General features: G+C 39.0%; 1 protein-coding gene across 1 annotated transcript in view; it reads right to left on the bottom strand.

Moving 5' to 3' along the window:
* Positions 1–13,865, bottom strand: part of EXOC4 (exocyst complex component 4) — an 871,527-nt gene extending 857,662 nt beyond the window's left edge. Inside the window, exon 1 of the mRNA XM_049774305.1 lies at positions 13,727–13,865. Coding sequence (XP_049630262.1) covers positions 13,727–13,812 — 86 coding nt within the window. The 5' untranslated portion in view covers positions 13,813–13,865. The remainder of the gene's footprint in view (positions 1–13,726) is intronic.
* Positions 13,866–23,126: the final 9,261 nt, after the last annotated feature.

The following is a 23,126-nucleotide window of genomic DNA, read 5'->3' as shown; positions in this document are numbered from 1 at the left end:
TTCTTAAAATTAAACAGGTACTGTTTTAGGATATGAGTTTGTTAGACAATGAACTTTTTGTGATTTTTTTTTCATAAATGTGTGCAATAAAATTTCTAAAAGAAGGGGCCGGAGAGATAGCATGGAAGTAAGGTGTTTGCCTTGCATGCAGATAGACGGTGGTTCAAATCCTGGCATCCCATATGGTCCCCCAAGCCTGCCAGGGGCGATTTCTGAGCATAGAGCCAGGAATCACCAGAGTGAGGCCGGGTGCAACCCAAAAAACAAAAAAAAAAATTTTCTAAAAGAAGAATGAGAAAAAATGCAATGACAAGCATAAGAAGATAACACAAAATAGATGTTGAATACCCCCAACTACATCCAACCATGGAGGAAATTAAAACCTCATACATAATGGAGCTACCACAAATGAACATCATATGAAATGAAAAAAAAAAAAAAAAAAAACTCAGATAGAGCAAAATCAACTGATAATTAACAGACAAACCTACAACACAAGATAGTGAAATTCCTAGAAGTTTTTTTGTTTTTGTGGTTTTTTTGGGGGGAGCCACACCCAGTAATACTCAGGGGTTACTCCTGGCTATGTGCTCAGAAAAATCGCTCCTGGCTTGAGGAACCATATGGGATGTCGGAGGATTGAACACATGCAAGACAAACACCCAACTGCTTGCGCCACCGCTCTAGCCCCAAACTCCTAGAAGTTTAACACCAGAGATAATTTAATGTCACAAAAATGACTTTATTTTGGTTTGGGGATCATACCCAGTGATGCTCAGGGGTTACTCCTGGCTATGTGCTCAGAAATTGCACTTGGCTTGGGAAAACATATGCAACATTGGAGATCGAACCCAGGTCTGTCCTGGGTCAGCTGCATACAAGGCAAACGCCCTACCACTGCTCTATTGTGCCAACCACAAGAATGACTTTTTAGATAAGACACAAGAAACTGTGAGAGAAATACTAATAAGCTGGACTTGGTTAAAATGTAGAACTTTTGCACTGGAAAAAAAGGCACTGTCAAAAGACCAAGAAGACAAGGCACAAAACTGAGAAAGAATATTTGCAAAACACAAGTATCCACACATCTCCAACAACACTGCATGAATGACAGTGGAAGAAACACTCCCCCCACCCCACCTTAACCCCAGATTTCAGCACAGCAGAGAGGAATCAGGGAAATTGCTCAGGAAAAACACCCAGTTTCCAGTGAGGGTATGGAAATGTGGGTTCCCTAAGTACCATTGTTGAGGTATAAACTGCCATTTTGGCTTATTTTGATTTGTTTTGGTTTTAGGGCCACACCTAGCAGTGCTTATAGGTTATTCCTAATTCTGCATTCAGTAATCACCCCTGCTGGTGCTTAGGGGACCACATGGGATGTCAGGGATAGAACCCTGGTCAGCTGCACACAAGGCACAAGACTTATCAACTGTATCATGGCTCCAGCCCCTGCCTTTTTGGCTTCATCTTTCAAAATAACAAATCACAGAGCCACTCCTGTGCAGCTAACCTGAACTTACACCCAGGATACACCTCCCAATGTCCTTGAATGCTCACTGCATCATTCAAACCAAAGTTGGTGAATGGAGCTGGAACAATAACACAGTAAGTAGGGTATTTTCCTCTATGCTGCAGACCATATGGTCGCCCCCAAGTCTGCCAAGAGTGATTTCCTTCCCCCAACACACACACCCAGGAGTGATTTCTGAGCACAGAGCCAGGATAGACGCCTGAGCACTGAGTGTGGCCCTTAAAAAAAAAAAAGGAGGTTGGGGCCGAGAGCAGTGGCGCTAGAGGTAAGGCATCTGCCTTGCAAGCACTAGCCTAGGACAGACCATGGTTTGATCCCCCATAGTCCCATATGATCCCCCAAGCTAGAAGCGATTTCTGAGCCCATAGCCAGGAGTAACCCCTGAGCGTCAACGGATGTGGGAAAAAAAAAAAAAAAAAGTAGATTGGTGGGTAAACAGGTGAGGATAGGTGAGGGTATATCCATCACAAAAAAGTTAAGTAGTAACTATACCAACAAACACAGCTGCCATGTCTGTATCAGGACAGCTCCATGGACTCACTTTCTTTTTGAAAGAGAGAAAGCAGCAAAAAATCGTGGTAACACTGGCTGCACAGCTAAAAGCTGACAATTTCAGGAGGATAGGGTGGGCCAAGCCCTGTTCTGCCAAAGCCATGCCTGCTACATCCATCAACCATATTTCCACTTTGTCTATGGCCCTGACTCACCACTCCTCTATGATTCTCTGAAGAGATGCCAATCTGATCAAATTCCAGGTATGCCAATATTTGGCTGAAAGCATCATCTGGTCTTTTTTGGTGTAAGAGTGCGCACTGCTCAGCCTATGTTCTCATATTTCTGGGAGACCTGGTAGCCATAACCATATCCACAAATGAAGTTGCCATGTCTGCTGCAGACCAGCTCCATAGACTTATTCTGCTCTCAAAAAATATATAAACCAAGCCAGGAAAAATTATAGATACCCCAGCCACACAGCTGAAAGCTGGCAATCTGGGGAAGAAAGGGTGGATTAAGCCGATTAAGCCCTTGCCCTGCCAAAGCCATACCTGTTGCATCCATCACCCATAATTGATGCTTTGCTTATGGCCCTTCTTCACCACTCCTCTAAGATTTCTGCAGAGACACTAATCTGACCAAACTCCAGGTATGCCAATATTTGAACTGATATCATCAGGACAATTTTGGACTCAGTGTGGGCACCTTCCCCTAGCCATCTCATACTTCCAGGAGACCTAACAGCCAAAAACACACCCCCACAAAAGTCACAGTATCAGTAAATAGTGCTTTGAATTCCTGGCCCACACAGCTGCATTTGTATCCACATGACAATTTCGTTTATTTAAAACTGTTTTCATATGACTACACTGAAAACTATCATAACAATGTGAATGAATGAGGGAAGTAGAAAGCCTGTCTCGAGTACAGGTGTAGGGGGGTGGGGAGGAGGGAGATCTGGGAAATTGGTGGTGGGAATGTTGCACTGGTAAAGGGGGGTGTTCTTTACATGACTGTAATCATACAACTATAATCATGTTTGTAATCACGGTGTTTAAATAAAGATAAAAAAATTTAAAAAAATTAAAAAAAAAACTGTCTTCTTTATAGGAACACACCAATTTGCCAATGTGTAGCTAAAGTCATTTAATGTTCAGAAACAAATGAAATAACAGAATGGTCACCTTGCAACAGGAGCTTACTAAAACTTCTGCCAATGACTTAATGACCTCATTGGAGATACAATGATTTTCAGATTTACTTGTCACTGTACTTCATTAGTTTTCTTTTCCTCTCTTCCTTTTCCTTTTCCTTTTTTTTCTTTTTATTCTTATTTTAATAATTTTTCTCTCCCTTATTTGGAAACAAATATATTACACAACTATGTCAACTATGTGAAACATGTTCTTTAAATAAATTTTAAATTTTTTATAAATGTAAAAAAGCTAAGTAGCCACTAAAAGAAAATGAGACTGAAATATATTGCTATAAATGGATCACAAGCTATATAAAGTCAAGTGCATAAAGATACAAAGTGTATATAATAAGATCTCTTTTGTCTAAATATCTGTGTAATACATATATAATTATATTAAATATTCCTTATTATGATCAAATTTATAAACAATTAATATATTAAGAAGCACCATCCTGACTGCAATGTAGGATATGCAGATTCCAGGATCTTTAATACAGAAACATGATACCAACAACAGAGACTGTGAAAAATAAAAGTGTATTGGCACTACAGACAATGACTTGGATTGGGCAAACTAGTTTGCCTGGAGCCTAGAGCTGGTCTTATGCCAGGAAACTTCAGGGGTAGGGTCTCCTTGTATTTGCCGCAGGAGGCAAAGTTGGGGTGAGGCAGGGCCGCATAAGGGATTTCACTTACCGAATATTAGCAATAAAAAAATCGCATTGTGCTCGGGGTATGGGAATGTTTAATGCGATTTTTTTCTTACTAATGCGATTTTTATTGCGATTATTCGGTAAGTAAATAATCGCGAATACTGCGATATTTGAAGGCCAGCCACGGCCACAAAATGTTGTACGGAGGGCCGCAAATGGCCTGCGGGACACGAGTTTGAGACCCCTGATTTAGGCCAAGGCTTTTCCTTTCCATGTCCCTCATATTTTGGTGGGCCTATGCAAACAATAATTGCCACTTTAACACCATTTTTACTGTGTTCCTTTAACTCTAATCCTTAAGAAAAACAACCCACTTAAACTTTTGAGGTTAACTTAAACTAATATGCACGTGCATGGAAATGTAAAAAGTACTATGCCTTCAATGTTTAAGGAGTTATATAAGTTTTATGGCTTTAGACTGCTTTGTGTGCTGCTTAGAAATATTCTGTATTACAATCTGGGGACTTGAAGGACAAAGTAATTGTACATGGGTTCTGTTTTATTTTTCTTAATGTTCTTTGGCTGAAAGTTCAAAGTTAAGATATCAGCAAGGGGACTTCTGAGAATTCTGTTTATGGGTGATTGTCCTTCCACTGTAACTTTACCTTGTCTTTTTTTTTTTTTTTTTTTTTTTGTTCTCATAATTAAAAATTAAAAAAAAGAAGCAGGTCTTTACTTCTTTCTCTATTTCTTCAAAGATTTGCATTTTCTAAGTATGTACCTAATTTTAAAATAGTTTTAAATCAATTTTTCTACATAAATTTTATGGCAACAAGGAATATTTAAGCAAATGGATCAGGGAGCCTTGATTTGCCTGTTCACATCTGTGTAAATCTCTAATAAACATACTCTATATATGTTTATATTTGATATGCTTTATAGAAACTCACAAGCATAGAAACAGGTAAATCTAGCTTCCTTCTCTGGCACAAATAATTTCCATTTTATTCAGCTACACAGGTTTCTCGGTTACAAGGAGAATATTCTGATAACTACAATCAAACTTTCTAGTCAACCTCGAAATGATATTTCTAGTGAAAAATAAACATTCTATCCAAGTTACTTTCCAGCAAATATAAAAATCAAGTTGCCAATCCTGAAAAAAAGGAAGAAATAATGCTCAATATTGACTCTGCCAAACTGAGCATGACACCTTTAGTGAAATTAATTTTTTCAAAATATTATTATTATTGTTATTGTCATATCATCCCATTTTACAAATCAAGGCACAAGACATGATGGTTTCAGATAATTGGTCTAAGGTTGTCAGTTTCTACCAACTGGACCTCACTCCTCCCACCAAAGACTGTCCCCACTCATCTTTGAAACTTAATGCCCTGAGAGCCCCAGATCAGTTCACCCAACTTTAAAAATATTATAACTTGGGGCCGGGCGGTGGCGCTAAAGGTAAGGTGCCTGCCTTGCCTGCGCTAACCTTGGACGGACCGCGGTTCGATCCCCCGGTGTCCCATATGGTCCCCCAAGCCAGGAGCAACTTCTGAGCACATAGCCAGGAGTAACCCCTGAGCGTTACTGGGTGTGGCCCAAAAACCAAAAAAAAAAAAAAAAATATTATAACTTAGAGCCAGCAAGAAAGTCTAATGTGAATTAGCATGAATTTCTAAATCAGGGTCTCAAAACTCATGGACCGCTGGCCGTTTGCGGCCCTCCATATACAACATTTTGTGGCCCGCAGCTGGCCTTCAAATATCGCAGTATTCGCGATTATTCGCTTACCAAATAATCGCAATAAAAATCGCATTAGTAAGAAAAAATTGCATTAAACATTCGCATACCCCGAGCAGTTCCGTTCGGGATATGTAAATGTTTAATGCGATTTTTTCTTATTTATGCGATTTTTTATTGCAAATATTCGGTAAGCGAATAATCACAAATACTTTGCGCCTAGTGTAGACGTCATTTCCACTGCTCCAGCCCGCTGTCCCTTGCATTACTGATGGCCTAAGGGAGAGCTTATTACAGAATTAGATTTTCTCATACCTTCATCATGACTTCATCAAAGCCTGCAGTGAAGAAAAAGATTGATGATGAGCACAGACAATTTCAGGAAAAGTGGGAGACACAATATTTCTTTGTTGAGCACGGGGCATCCCCACATGTCTTACTTGCTCTGAGAAAGTTGCAGTGCACAAGGAATACAACTTGAAACGCCATTATTCAACTAAACATGCTGAGGAATGTGCAAAATATCAAGGAAATGAGAGAGCCAAATAGGTTGCCAATCTTAAAGCATGTCTAATGAGGCAACAAGATTTCTTCAAGAAAACAACCAAGGAGAATGTTGCATCAGTCGAAGCTAGATACATGGTTAGTGAAATGATTGCTAAGGCAGGGAAACCATTCACAGGAGAGTTGGTTAAAAAAAAAAATGCATGTTACAGGCTGCAAGTATTATCTGTCTGGAAAAGAACGGTCAGTTTAGTAAAATCAGCCTTTCTGCCAACACTGTGGCAGAGCGCATTTCTGACATGTCAAGTGACATTTATCATCAACTGTGTGAGAAAGCCAAATGTTTTGATGCATACTCAGTTGCTCTTGACGAGGGCACAGATATAACAGACACTGCGCAGCTCACAATTTATGTCCGTGGTGTTGATTGCAAATTTGAATTGGCAGAGGAGCTGCTCACAATAATTCCAATGCATGGCCAGACCACCGCTAATGAGATATTTCGGCATCTATGTGATGCCATTGAGAATGCAGGTTTGTTGGAATAATAACCGATGGAGTGCCATCGATGACAGGGAGGAAAAATGAACTGGTGGCACTTGTTCAAAAAAACTTGAAGAGGAGGGTGTAGAGAAGGCCACTGGTCTTCACTGCATTATCCATCAGCAGGCCCTTTGCAGTAAATGACTGCCGTGTGACAATGTGATATCTGTTGTTGTGAAATGCACCAATCAAATCAGATCCAGAGACTTAAAGCACAGGAGGTTCCGTGATTTTTTAGAGGAAATGGAATTAGAATATGGAGATGTGCTCTGTTTCACCAAGGTACGTTGGCTCAGCAGGGAAAATGTCCTGAAAAGATTTTTTGAGTTGAGAGAAGAAGTGAAAGCCTTCATGGAGAAGGATAGGAATGCTGTTTCTGAGTTGAGTGATCACAAATGGCTCATGGACTTAGCTTTTCTTGTTGACATCACACATAAGCTGAATGTACTAAACAAGATGTTACATGGCCTGGGGCAGCTTATCAGTGCTGCCTATGACAACATGAGAGCATTCTCCACAAAACACGTGTTATGGAAATCCCAGCTCTCTCAGACAAACAAACATTTGCCATTTCCCAGCATGCAAGGAACTTGTGGATCAGGCTTACCATTCATTTGATGCTATTGTTAAGCTAGAGAAGGAATTTGATCACAGATTTGCAGACTTCAAAAAGCACAGAGCCACTTTCCAAATTTTTGTGGACCCCTTTTCCTTTGATGTGCAAGATGTCCCTCCTGTGCTTAAAATGGAGCTCATTGACCTGCAATGCAACTCTGATCTCAAAGCCAAGTTCAGGGAGATCAGTGGAAAAGCAGACATGCATGGGCAATTTTTGAGAGAATTGCCTCCCAGCTTCCCTGAGCTTTCCCGAATGTTCACGCGCACCATGTGCCTTTTTGGGAGCACATATTTGTGTGAAAAGTTATTCTCCACATTGAACTTCAATAAGTCAAAGTGCAGGTCTAGACTTAATGATGATCATCTTCAAGCCATACTGAGGGTCTCACCTGCTTCCTCTCTAAAGCCAAATGTGGTTCAGATTTGTGAGAAGAAGCACTGTCAAGTCTCTGGCAGCAAGGAATAGGCAAAATATGTCATGTTCAGAAGAACTGTTCATGATCTTCCCTCAATGTTCTATTCATGTTCAGAAGAAATAATTAAAACTGTTAATAATGATGTTTGAGGACTTTTTTGTGTGTGTGTGAAATCCCTTATGCGGCCCTGCCTCACCCCAACTTTGCATCCTGTGGCCCCCAGGTAAATTGAGTTTGAGACCCCTGTTCTAAAGGAAATCATTCTCAAGACCTTAATTCTACTGCATTTTGTAGCCATTTAGTTTATCCCTGAAATTCTCACAAGCTGTCAGAAGATCTGGGACTTCAAGAAGTTTAGGAAGGGACTGGAGCGATAGCACAGACGTGAGGTGTTTGCCTTGATGCAGCCACACGAACGGACCCTGGTTCAAATCCTGCCATCTCATATGGTCTCCCGAGCCTGCCAGAAGCAGGCACACAAGCGTGTGCACAACGGTCCAAACTAAACAACAACAGGGAATAAGGGATGCAGCCACTTAGTTCTATTTTAAAGATCCCATGAACTTGAGCTCAAAGTTGACTCAGGTACAGCCTCCAGCATCTGCAAAGCAAACTCTGTCCCATCAAATTTCAGCTCACAGGACCCTTAGGACCACTGGCTGTAAAAGCCCAAGAGTGCCTGCTTCAAACCCCCTGACAGTTTTTAATTTGTTTTATCCATTCTTTCTTCAATGGGTAAGAAATTTATTTAAGATTCTTGCCTTGCACGTGGCTGACCCAGGACAGACCTGGATCAATCCCCGACGTCCCAGGTATCCCATATGATCCCCCAAACCAGGAGCGATTTCTGAGTACATAACCAGGAGTAACCCCTGAGTGTCACCACGTGTGACCCAAATGAAAAAATAAAGACTCAAGATGTCTAAAGACCCAATCCACAAACATATTGTGTTTCACTCTAAGAATGCAAATGCTTCTTTCCATTATTTTTTTTTTTTAATGCTTGCAAGGAATAGACTCCTGCACAAGTAAAATCATTGTTTTAACTCTTTAGTAGCTTTGGGAATAGTGATAAGGTGTGGATAGTTCTCATTCACAATAATTTTGTCCTTACCCAAACCATTAGCCCTTGGGGCGGGGCGGGGGGGGGTTTCTTCGTACCTTGAAAGAAGGTATGATTCTAACAGGAGCCAGAAGTATGACTTGTGTTGTGGAGCACATGACTAGCAAGCTCAAGGCCTTAAGTCCAATGCCGGGAATTCCATGCTCTCACCCTCCCCAGAACTGCCAGGTGTGTGCCAGGTGGCCCTTGAAAATCAAACCCTTCAGCCATGGTCACTGGGAGTGTGGCCTGGATCCCTTTTTTGTTTGTTTTTATTTGGGGCCACATCCAGTGGCAATCAGGGGTTATTCCTGGCTCTGTACTAAGAAATCGCTCCTGGCAAGCTCAGGTGACTGACTACATGGGATACTGGGGACCGAACCCAGGTTCATCCCAGGTTGGTTGCATGCAAGGCAAATACCTTACTGCTATGCTATCACTCTAGCTATTATGTTTCTTTTAAAATGGCTGACAATAAATGAGCCCACACACTTTTATTTATACTAATAATTAATTTGCACTCTTGTGTTTATACTAATATATAAGATAGAAATGTTTAATTTTTGACATGTGTAAAAGTACCTGTCCACAAACTCATCCAAGAACTGACAAAACCAAGGTGGTTTTTCAAGCGGTTTATACCTGCACTCTGGCTTTTAAAATTTGCTGTAATCTGGTGCCAGAGTGATAGCACAACAGGTAGGGTGTTTGCCTTACAAGCAAGCAACCTGGGTTTAATCCCCAGCATCCTATATGGTCCCCTGAGCCTGCCAGAAGTGATTTTTTGAGCACAGAGCCAGAAGTAACCCCTAAGTGATTACAGGTATAGACCAAAAAACAAACAAAAGAAAATTAAAAAGACAGAAAACAACAACAAAAATGCTGCAAACTAAGTATAGACATGATTTTTTAACATATCTGATCAAAAAACCTGAATAAGAATTTTTAACATTCACTTTATATTCACTATTTAAAAAGAAAAAACAATGCTTCAGTGATATAAAAAGATAAATAAAACTAAACTAATCAAAGTTTCCAAAGGACAGCGGACTCTCAGCCACCAGTAATTTATTTTGTGATAAAATGAGAGGTCCAACGAAGCATGAAAGAGAACTGACATGCTTCAGACACATCTTCAGGAATGCTCAGATTTTATAAACATCAACCTAAAATGGGTTTTCCTTTTTTTGAAGCTCGTTGCCAGAGCAACCAGGAAAGCTACTGTCTTATAGAGAGAATTTGAAAAGAGGTTAAGGATAAGAGGAAGTAATCAAAGTTTCATAGCAAGAATTAAGAATCAGGAGTACAATGTTACCAGCAGGTACACAAAGAATACAAATTGAAGAGCTAGACAAAGCCCCAACTTCAGAATGACAGTACAATTTACTAACAAGAAATGTATATTCCAGTTCTTTCTTTCCCTGCAGCTCTCATTTTCCTCTCATTGAAATAATGACAGAAAACAGTGTATTCTTTAAAGTGTCCATAGTAGTGATCTGACATGTATGTACAATGCAGAGAATAATAACCATGGGAGAATTAGTTATCATCCATCACCTTGTAGTTTCATGTTTTTCCTTGTGATAAGAACTCTCTTAGCTTTTTAAGTTCCCCCATTCCATTCTTCTTCTTTTTTTTTTTTTTTTGGTTTTTGGGTCACACCCAGAAGCACGCAGGGGCTACTTCCTGGCTCTATGCTCAGAAAACGCCCCTGGCAGGCACGGGGGACCATATGGGATGCCAGGATTCGAACCACCGTCCTTCCAACACTGAAGGCAGATGCCTTACCTCCATGCTATCTCTCCGGCCCCAGCCATTCCATTCTTTCCTGACTTTCTTCAGTTCTCCCCCATGCCAAACACCATTTTAACATTATAAACTTCCTTTCATTCTATACCACAGTGGATAAAATTTAAACCATGTAGTCTATGAAAAGCATTTCAAGGGGGAACCACAAGAAGAGTTAACACCCTCACTCTAAATCTGCAGCTCAAAGGATTGTTAACATATAGATAACACTTGAGCATCAATGAAGTTCTTTCTCCAGATGAAGGGCGAGCCATGTACTGCAATTCCTCTTCCCACTCAACCAGCATGCTGGGTTTGTACTCTTTATCACATAGTAGTGTGAGGTAAATAAAAACACTATGAAGAGGTAGGAAAGAAAAAAAGAGAGGTACAAGTAAAACTGCATAGGCCTTAAACCATGGGGAAAATCTGAAGGCAATGTAGACAGGCTCAGAGATGGACATGGATCACAATATACACCAATAAGCAGCAAAAGTTCTCAAGAAGAATACAAAGAGAAACCACCAAAGGCAAAATATATTTCTCAGTTTAAAAAACAAATAACAAACAAAAATGCTTCGGGGTTTTTTTTTTTTTTAGCTTTCTTTTTAAATATAGACAATTTGGGGTAATGAGACCAGAGTGACAGTACATAGGTAGAGCGCTTGCCTTGCACACAGCCAACCAGGGTTCAACCCCCAGGATTCCATAAGGTAGCCCAAGCCTGCTAGGAGTGACCCCTAGTGCAGAGTCAGGAATGAGCCCAGAGAAACAACTGGGTTTGCAACCTCCCCAAATAAATATTTTGGGTAAATTTAATTAATATTTAAATATATAATTTTTTAAGTAAAACCTGCAGAATTCTATATACACTTTATTATTTTGCTTTGTTTTGTTTGGGTCACACCCAGCAGTTCTCAGGGGTTACAACTGGCTCTGAATTCAAAAATCACTCTTGGCAGGCTTGGGGACCATATGAGATGCTGGGGATCAAATCCAGGTGAATAGGCTGCATGCAAGGCAAACAAGCACCCTACTTGCTGTGCTATCACTTCAGTCCCTCCAGATACACTTTTGAGACAGTACATAGCAGCAATAAGACTTCTTATGATTGAGCCCGGAGAGATAGCACAGTGGCGTTTGCCTTGCAAGCAGCCGATCCAGGACCAAAGGTGGTTGGTTCGAATCCCGGTGTCCCATATGGTCCCCCGTGCCTACCAGGAGCTATTTCTGAGCAGACAGCCAGGAGTAACCCCTGAGCACCGCCAGGTGTGGCCCAAAAAAAAAAAAAAAAAGAGTTCTTATGATTTATGTATTTTATACCCCCAAGAAAGTAGAATCACATGTATTTCATCTCTACAATGCCCAGGGCTTTTGCTCTTACTTATACCTCATTGTACCATACTATAAACTGGCATCAAAATACAAGGCAAAAAAAGTTAACAAGTTAGGGCCCGGAGAGATAGCACAGCAGTGTTTGCCTTGCAAGCAGCCGATCCAAAACCTAAGGTGGTTGGTTCGAATCCCGCTGTCCCATATGGTCCCCCATGCCTGCCAGGAGCTATTTCTGAGCAGACAGTCAGGAGTAACCCCTGAGCACCGCCGGGTGTGACCCAAAAAACAAATAAAAAAAAAAAAGTTAACAAGTTAAAAAAAAATCCGAATAGATTCGCATCATATAGTTTCACAGGAGTGGGGGGATTACCACTATAAGAAACTACAGGTTTATATTCACAGCAACAATGCTGCCAGCAATAGACTGCTTCCTTCCTACTCCCTATCCAGTCTATCACGTACTTCCAAAGAACTAACATCTGAAGCTTAACAAAAACTGGTCCTAATGATTTCATATGCAGAATCTGGAATTAAAAGACACTAAAGAAAGCCCAAGAGGTACTTCTTTTTCAGTTCAAAAGTAGTAAGCTATTAAGTTCAACTTATTCGTTTCAGGTGCTTATTATCAACCAGGTATCTAGAAAAAAAATTTTTTTTCTTTGAGCTGACGGGAGAGACCGTACAGAATCTAAGACTTGCCCTTGCATTCCATCCACTGCTGGGGCCATGACCCTGATTCAAACCCTGACACCACATATGGTCACAGCACAGCTAGGGGGTGACTCCTGAGCAGAGAGCCAGGAACAGCCACTGAGCACCGCCAGTGTGATCCCAAAACTAAAACAAAAAAATAACCGGACACTCCAGAAGCTCTTTAAGAACTCACTGAGGTAGCACAGTCATTTGCATGTGACAAAGACAGGGAGTGTGGGACTTTTTATTTTATGAAAACTAATTTCTGTGTTAATTCAAATGCCAACAACGTTTTAAAGTGCCATAAAGAAGCATTTTATTTAGATTGCGTTTGTCACTCTCCATATCATTCCAGGTGGTGTTGAAGAGGTGCACCTATCCTCAATTAATAGAACTTTTTTTTACCCCCAACTAATTGAACTTTTAAGAGTCCTCAACGGACCAAGACTACAAAATACGTAGAGGAAATGCTTAATATAATTTGAATTATGTGTGTTTATTGGGAAGGTTGGGAATCACAGGTAATGTCAGGAATCAACCCAGGTTAGTCTCGTGCAAGGCAAGCATCCTTTATTATCTTGCTCTGGGTTTGTTGGTTGTTGTTTTTTTTTTATTATTGTTGTTGTTGTTTTTGTTTTTAAGCAATGAACTGGCTGGGAAGTCAGAACGAAGGTGGAAAAGGAATCTGAAGCCTTTGACAGGTGGTGGGAGAAAGGGTCCTGAGGGTGACAGCACAAGCCCCAACCAAGTGCAGGCTCAAGCACCCACTAAGCTTGGGGGTTAATGAATGGCTACCATTCATTCACCTGGCTTCACCTGGCTTTCTCGACCAAGCTCCTAGCAGCCAGCTTTTAAAAGCCGGGGTAGACCAATGCGGGACTCGGGACCTGATAAAAAGGCCTGCGAATTCGGAACTCTTCCCGAGAACCCAACTCCGAAATAACAAGGCAAAAGTCATGGTGCATTGGGAAGGGCCAGGGGGAAGGCAAAGAGGAAATGAGAGGTTCGCAGGGTGGAACCCAGCTAACCCTTCTCCCCCTTCCAAAGCAGAGGGCGGCCCGCTGCCCGCAGTCCCCTGACCTTGCCTCCTGCCTCCCTCACCTGATCACAGAGATGAGCAGCCCCGAGGGGTCTTTGCTTTTGCTGACAGTGGTCCTGTATTTCCCACCAGCTGCTTCTGCCGCCATCTTGCTTCAGGGCGGGGAGAGGCGACGGAATCAGGGAGACATGTGGACGCATGCTTTGGCATTGGCCTCTCCGGAGGCTCAGCCAATAGAAAATGAGAAAGCCAGAGATACGGAACTAAATTACCCAATAGCTAAGGTTGGAGGGCGGGACTACCGCAGCTGGTCTATTTCAGGTCCTTTGCGCGCTCTAAAGCACCCTGGGAACCGTAGTTTTGCAACCGGGCTTCCTGGTATCAACTTTCCGAAGTTTCCTAAAGAGTATCTTCCTTGATGTTTCTATGATCTCGGGTGTCTGCGGTTATTTTGTTTGTTTCTTTGATTTTATTATTTTATTTGGTTTTTTATCATAATTATGTGAAGACGTCCAAAATTATTTGGAAGCGCAGGGAAGCGTATACGCAAAAAAAAAAAAAAAGGGGGGGGGGGCGGGGGGAGTTAGGAGGCGTGGTCTATGCTTGAAGTGCAAGCAAATTTTTTTTACTTTAAATCACTAGTGGATGTAAGGAATTTCATAATATGGGAAGATAAAAGACACAGCACTTTTTTAATTATGATTCGCTGCAACTCTTTTGGGGACTATGAACATACATGCTTTTTAAAAAAAATAATTATTTTGGAAATGTATTAAATTTTTTTGGAAATGCATTAGTCTTAAAATAAGATTATACGTACTGAGAAGGAGGAAACTGGGTGATCTGCTGAATGCACATGAAATTTCAGAAATTAGCAGCAAACTTAGAGGTCCTAGATTTGTGAAGTAAGAATAGGTCACATCAACTACTTTTATTAAGCAGTGAGTTATTATGTAGGTTTCATTGGTTTTAACAATTAGTTAAAATTTACACATATATGTACATTAGGGTATTAATATATGTATGTTGCTTTGTTTATTTATGAGTGTTACTAACCTTTGTCCTGATGACACTAATTCGAGGATATTTCCTCCCAAAGATATATTGGGCCTGAAATAATCCAGTGAGTAAGGTGCTTGTCTTGCATTCTGTCAAAACAGGTTCAATCCCCAGCATCCTAAATGGTCCCCTAAGCCCTCCAAGAGTTTTCCCTGTGCACAGAGCCAGGAGTAAATTCTGAGCATCGCCAGATATGGCCCATAACAAAGCAAACAAACAAAAAACAGATATAAAAATTACTGTAAATTTTAAAGCAACAAAGAAATAATCAATAAATGCTAGATATTCATATGGGGTTATAACACATATAGTCAATGTAAAACATAATTTTATATTTTAATTAAAATTATTTTATAGCAAGTATAATAATCAAGCTTTGAAACTAAAAATGCTCATCTAGAAAGAGGAAAGGGGTCTAAATAAATAGGTGGCAGCATTTGGGGGAACGTATGATTACTCAAACCCCTTTACATGATAAAATCAAAACGAAGAAATTGAAAACATTTTTGTTTAAGAGATACTTTTTAGAAACTCACAGCTAACATCATACTCAATAATGAAAAACAGAAAAATTTCCAGCTACAGACACAAGACAAAGATGCCCACGTTAGTTCAATGTACTGAAACAATCTTGTAACCAGGATATTTAAATAAAGTATTAAAAAAAAAAAAAGGAGGTACAATATGAAATCAGCTGTTTTCAAGCAGGAACTAAGCCTACTACCATTCCAATTGTGAAATTTCCAGTCTCCAAAATTGTGAGAAATAAATAGTTGTTTAAGAAAAAGTACTGGGGCCAGTGAGATAGCATGGAGGTAAGGCATTTACCTTAGACATAGAAGGTCATTGGTTCGCCTCCCAGCATCCCATATAGTCCCCTGTGCCTGCCAGGGGCGACTTCTGAGCATAGAGCCAGGAATAACCCTTGAGCGCTGCCGGGTGTGACCCAAAAACTAAAAAAAAAGTACTGAAAATTCTAACTGGAACAATTAAACATGAAAAAAACCACATTTAAATTGGGGATCAGGTAGATAACCCAAAATGTTGGGACTGTAAGGTAAAGGGCCTGTTTCCATCCCTGACACCACTTGATTCCCTGAGAAATTCAGGTATGACCCAAAAAAGAAGGGGGGATTCCAAAAATGCATTCCAATTGGAAAGGAAAATGTAAAACTATAAACCAGACCTAACATCCATGAAGTTATAAATAATAAAAAGTTCTCAGTGGTGGCTCAAATAGTAGAGCATATGCCTTGCATGGACATTCACCTGAAATTGATCCCCGGAATCATGTGCCTCTCCAGAGCACAACTATGTATAGTTGTAATTGTCACCCCATGTACCATCAGTAGTGACCTCTCAACAACAGAAGAAAAATTGGATCAGAACAAATAAATTAATTCAACCAGATTAAAAGATCATTACTGAAAAGAAAGTATTTTTGCTCAAGAATTTTGAAAATTCCAGAAGAAAATTAATTTAAACAATTACATCTAATATAGTGTATAATATACACTGAAATCCATAAATATTCCAGGAAAAATTATAAAGATCCTCACAATTAAAAGATGTTTTGTTTTTAACCTAATGCAAAATTCAATGCAGTCTATGAAATTTCAATGATGATTTTTTGTGTACAGAAATTGAAATAATCTCCCTGAAATTCACATAGAATTGCAAGGAACGTCAAATAGTCAAAATATTCTATTTACAAACAAACCTAGAGGATTCCGATGTCCTAATTTCCACATTTACTAAAAAGCTTTAGTTATCAAAAGCATGGTGTTTAGATTAAAAAAAAAACAGAGGCAAGTGTAATGCAGACAAGAGTTTAGAAATAAACCTATAATTATTAAATTAAAAATATTTATAGAAATAAATCTATAATTATTGAGTCACATAAACTTGTCTATATCACTGAAAGGGAATCATCTCTTTAACAGAGGGTGCTGGAAATTCACGTGCAAAGACGAAGTTGAAACCTGTTTTTTCTTTCAGGCTGATTTAAAAAAATTCTTTGGACTGGGGCGGAACGGTGGCGCTAGAGGTAAGGTGTCTGCCTTACCCGAGCTAGCCTAGGACAGACCGCGGTTTATCCCCCAGCATCCCATATGGTCCCCGCCCCTCAAGCCAGGAGCGATTTCTGAGTACATAGCCAGGAGTAACCCCTGAGCGTCAAACTGGTGTGCATTTGTCACAGTTCTGGATACTAGGAGATGTCATGTTCTGACATGTTCTACCTCTCTTCCCAGTTTATAATCTATGCCTATTCTCTGTGTTCTCACATTGTTGGAGTGAATAAGTATCATAGGGAGAGGGAAGGAATCTGTTTTTATGAAAACATCCTCAATCACCCTCCCTTCTTAACACTTCACCTTTGAAAGACAACCTAGAAATTTGTGATGATACACATGCAGACCAGAGCTATCCATACCACACACCATATACCAAAATTATTTCTCAATGAATAAAATGGACCAAGGATGTAACTCAAGTGCCTTGTATGCATGGAACACTTGTATGCACGAAGCATCATATGTTCAAGACCTCGTATTGAACCAATAGCCTAGTTAGCCAAGAATCGCTGCTATTGTCCCTGGAGTTCTTGATCACCACTAAAAAAGCCTCCCAAATTAAAAAATAAAGATATAAAATTAAGTAAAATATCCTGCTGTGGGAATTTCGAAGCAGTTATAAGTGATATTAATATGAATTGTTTTTCACTCTTTTTTGTGTTCCTTTCTGTCTTCCAAACCTTTCTATGAATAGATGCTGCTTTTATAAACAGAAATAACCAAGAGAATTTTTCAAACAAGCAGAAATTGAGATTAGCATCAAAAGCGTGGGTTACTTTCATCTCAAGCTGGAAATGTAATTATGAGATAATTTAAATCAATGCATGCCAATTAAAGCATCATTCAATACACTAGTTTTTGTTTTTGTTTTTTGCTTCTCTGTTACACTTCCTCCATATTCTCACCTCATGAAACCTTCCCTAGTATCTTTTGCCCCAGATGGGAAACTTCTACATTTGCTTCTAGCCTAAGAGATCTTCTAACCCAACTCCAAACTTGCTCTCCCCTGAATAAATGAAAGAAGACACAAAAATCAGGGAAGGGTTAGCAGGTCTATGCATTTATGCCCTTCAACCTTCAGTGATAACTCTAACAGGAACAACTCAAGTTTAGAACATCTAAGGAATTCGTTGGAGAACCTTCTGGAGAGCAGGGACTGATAATATTGGAAATAAAAGGAAAAAGGAAAGTAGAAATAACCATAAATCACAGCATCTATTCATTCAGTTCCCAAGGAATAAAAGCTTTGGAAGTAATAAATGGCTGTAGATATTTGAGTGGGAAATAAAGCAAGGAAAACTAGTCAAAACTCACTTTCCCCCAAACCTTATTTCAAAAAAAAAAAAAAAACCCTGCTAGTCGGGTTAAGGTGTAAAATGAAAATCTGCTTCCAGCTTTCAGGTAATAACTTGACTGTAATCAAGAACCCATGAAGAAGAAATGGTGTCATAGGTGAAGAGAGGCAGAAAAATTTACACAGGAAGGACCTTGAATTCCATACCAGACATTGGATTTGTTTGTGCCGTGTGGGTGAGAATCTCTATATGTTCAGGTCTTGTTTTATGTTGTCTATTATATTGCAAACCAGGGCAGACTGTTTCTTATTATTACATTTGTAAATATACCCAGAGGCTCTTAAAGCCACAGGAACATCCAATTAAATTAAAATGCTTTGACCTCTTTGGATGAGAGGCTCTATATAAATCCAAGGTATTGATATTCTTATTATTGTGGATAAATGAAATGTGTGCATGAGACCAGCTCAGCAGCAGAATGGCTTCCTTGAGACTCATAGAAAAAAAATTTTAATGCACCAACCCTGTATGTTTGCAGGACACCCAGCATAAACCTAGTCTGGGGGGTGGGCAGTAGTTCTTGTAATATCAGACAATAACAGAACTTTGGAAAAGGAGCTATTTCACAGTCCTATTTTCATGTGTGCTTAGAAAAGTCAGTTCACCTGACACAGAAGTAAGCGTTAGGCAATGCCAAGTAAGTCAAGGTATGGCAGATAAATTACAAAGGAAGAAGTCTATGAGATATACATCAAATAAGAAGCAAGTATTTATTAGGATTTGGACTTTATATCAGACTTTTAAAAATTATTTTTGGTTTAAATAAATCATACATCAATACAAGCTTGGTTTAACAGATATATGCTGTATCTTACCCTAGGGTAAGGGAGAATTATTTAAGTGGATCAGAATAGAATGTCCCTCTCTTTAGCTAATTTTGTATTCCATAGACTCAGTACTGGTTCAATTTCTGTTGATAGAAAGGAAAACCAGTTTCTTTTGTGTGTTGCTTTTGGGTTTCATGAATGCTTTAGGAGCATGGCCAAGAATTGTTTTGTTTTTGTTGTTGTTGTTGTTGTTGTTTTGGTTTGGTTTGGTTTTGAGGCCACACCCGGCAGTGCTCAGGGGTTACTCCTGACTGTCTACTCAGATATAACTCCTGGCAGGCACGGGGGACCATATGGGACACCGGGATTCGAACCAACCACCTTTGGTCCTGGATCAGCTGCTTGCAAGGCAAACACCGCTGTGCTATCTCTCCGGAAGAATTGTATTTTTAATAATATATTTAGTGGGTCACACCGGGTAGTACATAGGACTTTCTCCTGATTCTCTGTTCAGGGCTCACTCTTATTAGTGCTCAGGGAATTAAATAGGGTGTTGGGGATAAAAGCAAGGTTGGCTGCATGCGAGGAAGGCACTTTAACACCCTATTATCTCTCCAAGTCCTGCCTATTTAACAGTTAAAGAAGATTTTGTTCAGGGCCACATTGAGGGTGGTAGAAAGGCAGTAATTTTGTACATCAGTACCATAAACCTTAATATTATTCTAACAACTTAAATGATAATAATAAAGACAAAAGAGGAGAAGTAAGGACTGGTAAAGGAGGAGGAGGAATAAATAAATGGCCAAAAGGCACAAGAAAAGATTTTCATAACATCTGCATTTCCTTAATGCAAAAAAAAGGTTTACATTTAGAAAATGCAAATCAAAACCACAATAAAATATTTCACTATCAACAGAGGTCTAATGGGTCTGTATCAGTGTTATATCATTCTTAACTAGTATTAAGAATAAAATTAAGTCTAAGATGTCAGGAAAACGCAACAAAACAGTAGTATAGTACTTCATACTAGAGATATTGGCATATGTAAGAGAATCAAAATAGCTAGTTCAACAAAAATGTGGGGAAAAATAAACTTCATCCACTATAGGTGGGATTAGTTCAACTTTTATAGGAAACAATATATACAATATATACTCTACTCAGAAACCTACAAATAGGACTTCCATAGGACTCACCAATTCTACTTGACATCTATCCCAAAGGCTCAAAAACACTATTTCAAATGGTTATTAGTCCTCTTTTGTTTATTACAGCACTATTCATCATAGCCATGATCTGGAACCAACCCAAGTGTCCAAGAACATATGAGTGCATAAATTGTGATGCATATATAATGGAATACTACCATAAGAAAAGATGAAATTTGCCATTAAATAGATGGGAATATAGTGAATCATGCTGAGTGAAGTCAGTCAGAAAAGGGACAGATACAGAATGATTTCATTCATATGCTGATATAAAGAACTATACTAATAAAATAACAATATAAGACAACAGAACATAATGTGAGATGTGGATATAAAATATCTTGAGACATTGGTGGAGGGAAGCAAACATTCTGGTAGTGTGTGTGGTGTTGTAACATTGTGTGTCTGAAACTATCATTAACGATAGTGTTAATTAATAAAAATGTGGTGGGTTCAGAGGGTCAGATTCATCCTGGATTAAAGGATTGGAAGTCTTAACTAGACACATTCCTGAATGATTACTCCATGTGTCTTTCAATTTTACCATCCGTTAACAGATTATTGTTAAAAATAGAGAGAATTTCTGGTGATTTATCAAGTTACTCGTAATTATATGATTAAAGAACTTTGGGGGGGGTTCACACCGGCAGCGCACAGGGGCCACTCCTGGCTCTAAGCTCAGAAATCGCATGCAAGGCAAACGCCCTATCTCCATGCTATCTCTCCGGCCCCTGATTAAAGAACTTTTATTGCAGAGAAAAGCAGCTACCACCCTGAATTTGGTAGTCCAGGTTTCTGGGTCCAGATTACTGGAACCTTCCTAAAATAGGGCAGGCCAGAGCACTCCACTCACCCACATCCGTTTCTGCTCAAATTTCAAGGGGTAGGCCCACCACAGTTTCAGAGAGAAACTTCTACTTGAACCTGGTATGCCTGAGGCTACATAATGCTTAATTATCCTAGTGATGCAGCTGACATCTCCAAAGTTCACAGCACTGAAAAAGTTCAGTAAGAACACAAAAAAAAATTAGATGAGAAAGTGTAGAAACCCATAAACTCAATTATCTAAAACAATAGCACAGAAGGCTCAACTAGCACCTAACAGCTCAGCAAATCCTCAGACAATAACTTTAGTAACACCATTAGGAGATTTTTGTTGTAACAAGCAATATAAAGCAAATTATTTTGTGCCTGCTAAGAGGATAGGTTAGGGTGGGGTGGAGTGGGGATGGGCAAGGTGTGCAGCTTGGGATATTGATAGAGGAAGGTCACACTGGTGGTGAGACTGATATTGGAATATTGAATGCCTGAAATGACTGTATTAGGAACAACTTTGTAAATCATGATGTCTAAATAAATTTGCAAATGGGAAAAAAACAGCTTTTATTATTTAAGTCTGTGTCACCCAGTTATTTATTTCCATTAAGCTCTACATTTTACTTTTGCATTATCCTCAGACTAATCTATGTATATATAAAAATGTTCCTTATTCTTTCCTAAAGAAAAGGACATTTTCTCCATGATTGCTCCAACCAAAGAACTCAGGATTTAGTAATCAGGTGAAAAGAATATTTATTAATTTACAAATGTTGGCACTGAACAGAAAAACAGGTGGCTAGAAATGTTTCTTGAGAATTGTGTATAAAGCTGAGCCTTTATTTACTTAATATTTTTTAAATTAAAGATGGAAATTTTACAAACTTGTAATGTTAAACAAATGTTCTCTCTTTTGTATTTATGGCAAATAAGTGCCTTTAAAAGTGGTGCTTTTGAGTAATGTTTACAGAATCAGAACTTGATAAGATTTTGAGCAATCATTTACTTAAAATATTTTTAAAGATTCAGAATGTGTAAAAGTGAATGAAATGTGTACAAGAACTCTTAGCTATACATCTTAATTGTCAATGAAATAGCAAGAAGATTTTTATTGAGGAAAATGAAACACAGGAAAATATTGTGGAAGAAAGGAGATGCCAAGAAGTGAAAGAATAAAATGCTGTACAATTTCTAACTAGATTATAATAACCAGCAGACTTGTTTCTCCTTAATAGGATACTAATGTGAGTTATGATAAGTGCAAAATATTAGGAAAAGTGATAACAAAGTGAGACAAAGTGGAATGTTGAACCTATTAAAATTTCCCAGATGATAAAAGTTATGCTGAATAAAATTTGTATTTTGTTCTTGAACTTGGTTCCCATTGAACTAACTATACCTCAACCACTCATTTTCTCCCCCAAAAGCCAGCCAGAACTATATTAATAGTTTTTATAATTTTTTTTTTTTGGTTTCTGGGCCACACCCGGCTGTGCTCAAGGGTTACTCCTGGCTATCTGCTCAGAAATAGCTCCTGGCAGGCACGGGAGACCATATGGGACACCGGGATTCGAACCAACCACCTTTGGTCCTAGATCGGCTGCTTGCAAGGCAAACACCATTGTGCTATCTCTCCGGCCCCAGTTTTTATAATTTTATCAGGATGATGTGCAGAGCACGTTAGCATTATATATCAAACATATATATACATTTAGTATATATTTCCACACAAAAACTCAACAATATATTGTAGAATACATTTTACTAGAAAACTGGTTAAATGTAATATACAAGATAAAACACAAATGAAATATAAAACAAATATAATATCTTTGTAACCAGCACTCCACCCTGACAATTGCTAGGCTGTTCCTCTCTTCTAGAGAGTAATCAGTATCTTGATTTATAATACTAGAGTTTATTTTGCCTATTTTATATTGATGGGATTATATACTCTGAATTCTTTTGTGTCTTTCTTTACACATCACATTTCATTTTTGAGATTCATTTTATACTGCTTTATATGGCTGAATATGGTTTCTTTTTATTGCTCTAGGGTCTTCTATGGCATGACTAGCATTGTTTACACATAGTATTATTGTTGAACAAAAGCTTGTAATATCCAACTTTGGAATATTTTAAATAATCTTCCTGTGAACCTTTTCTACCTGTCCCTTGTTGT

Source organism: Suncus etruscus, chromosome 1, assembly GCF_024139225.1.
Source record: "Suncus etruscus isolate mSunEtr1 chromosome 1, mSunEtr1.pri.cur, whole genome shotgun sequence".
In the NCBI taxonomy this organism is placed as follows: Eukaryota; Metazoa; Chordata; class Mammalia; order Eulipotyphla; family Soricidae; genus Suncus; species Suncus etruscus.
The sequence above is the reverse complement of the archived record's forward strand: the minus strand, read 5'-3'. Positions and strand labels throughout refer to the sequence as shown.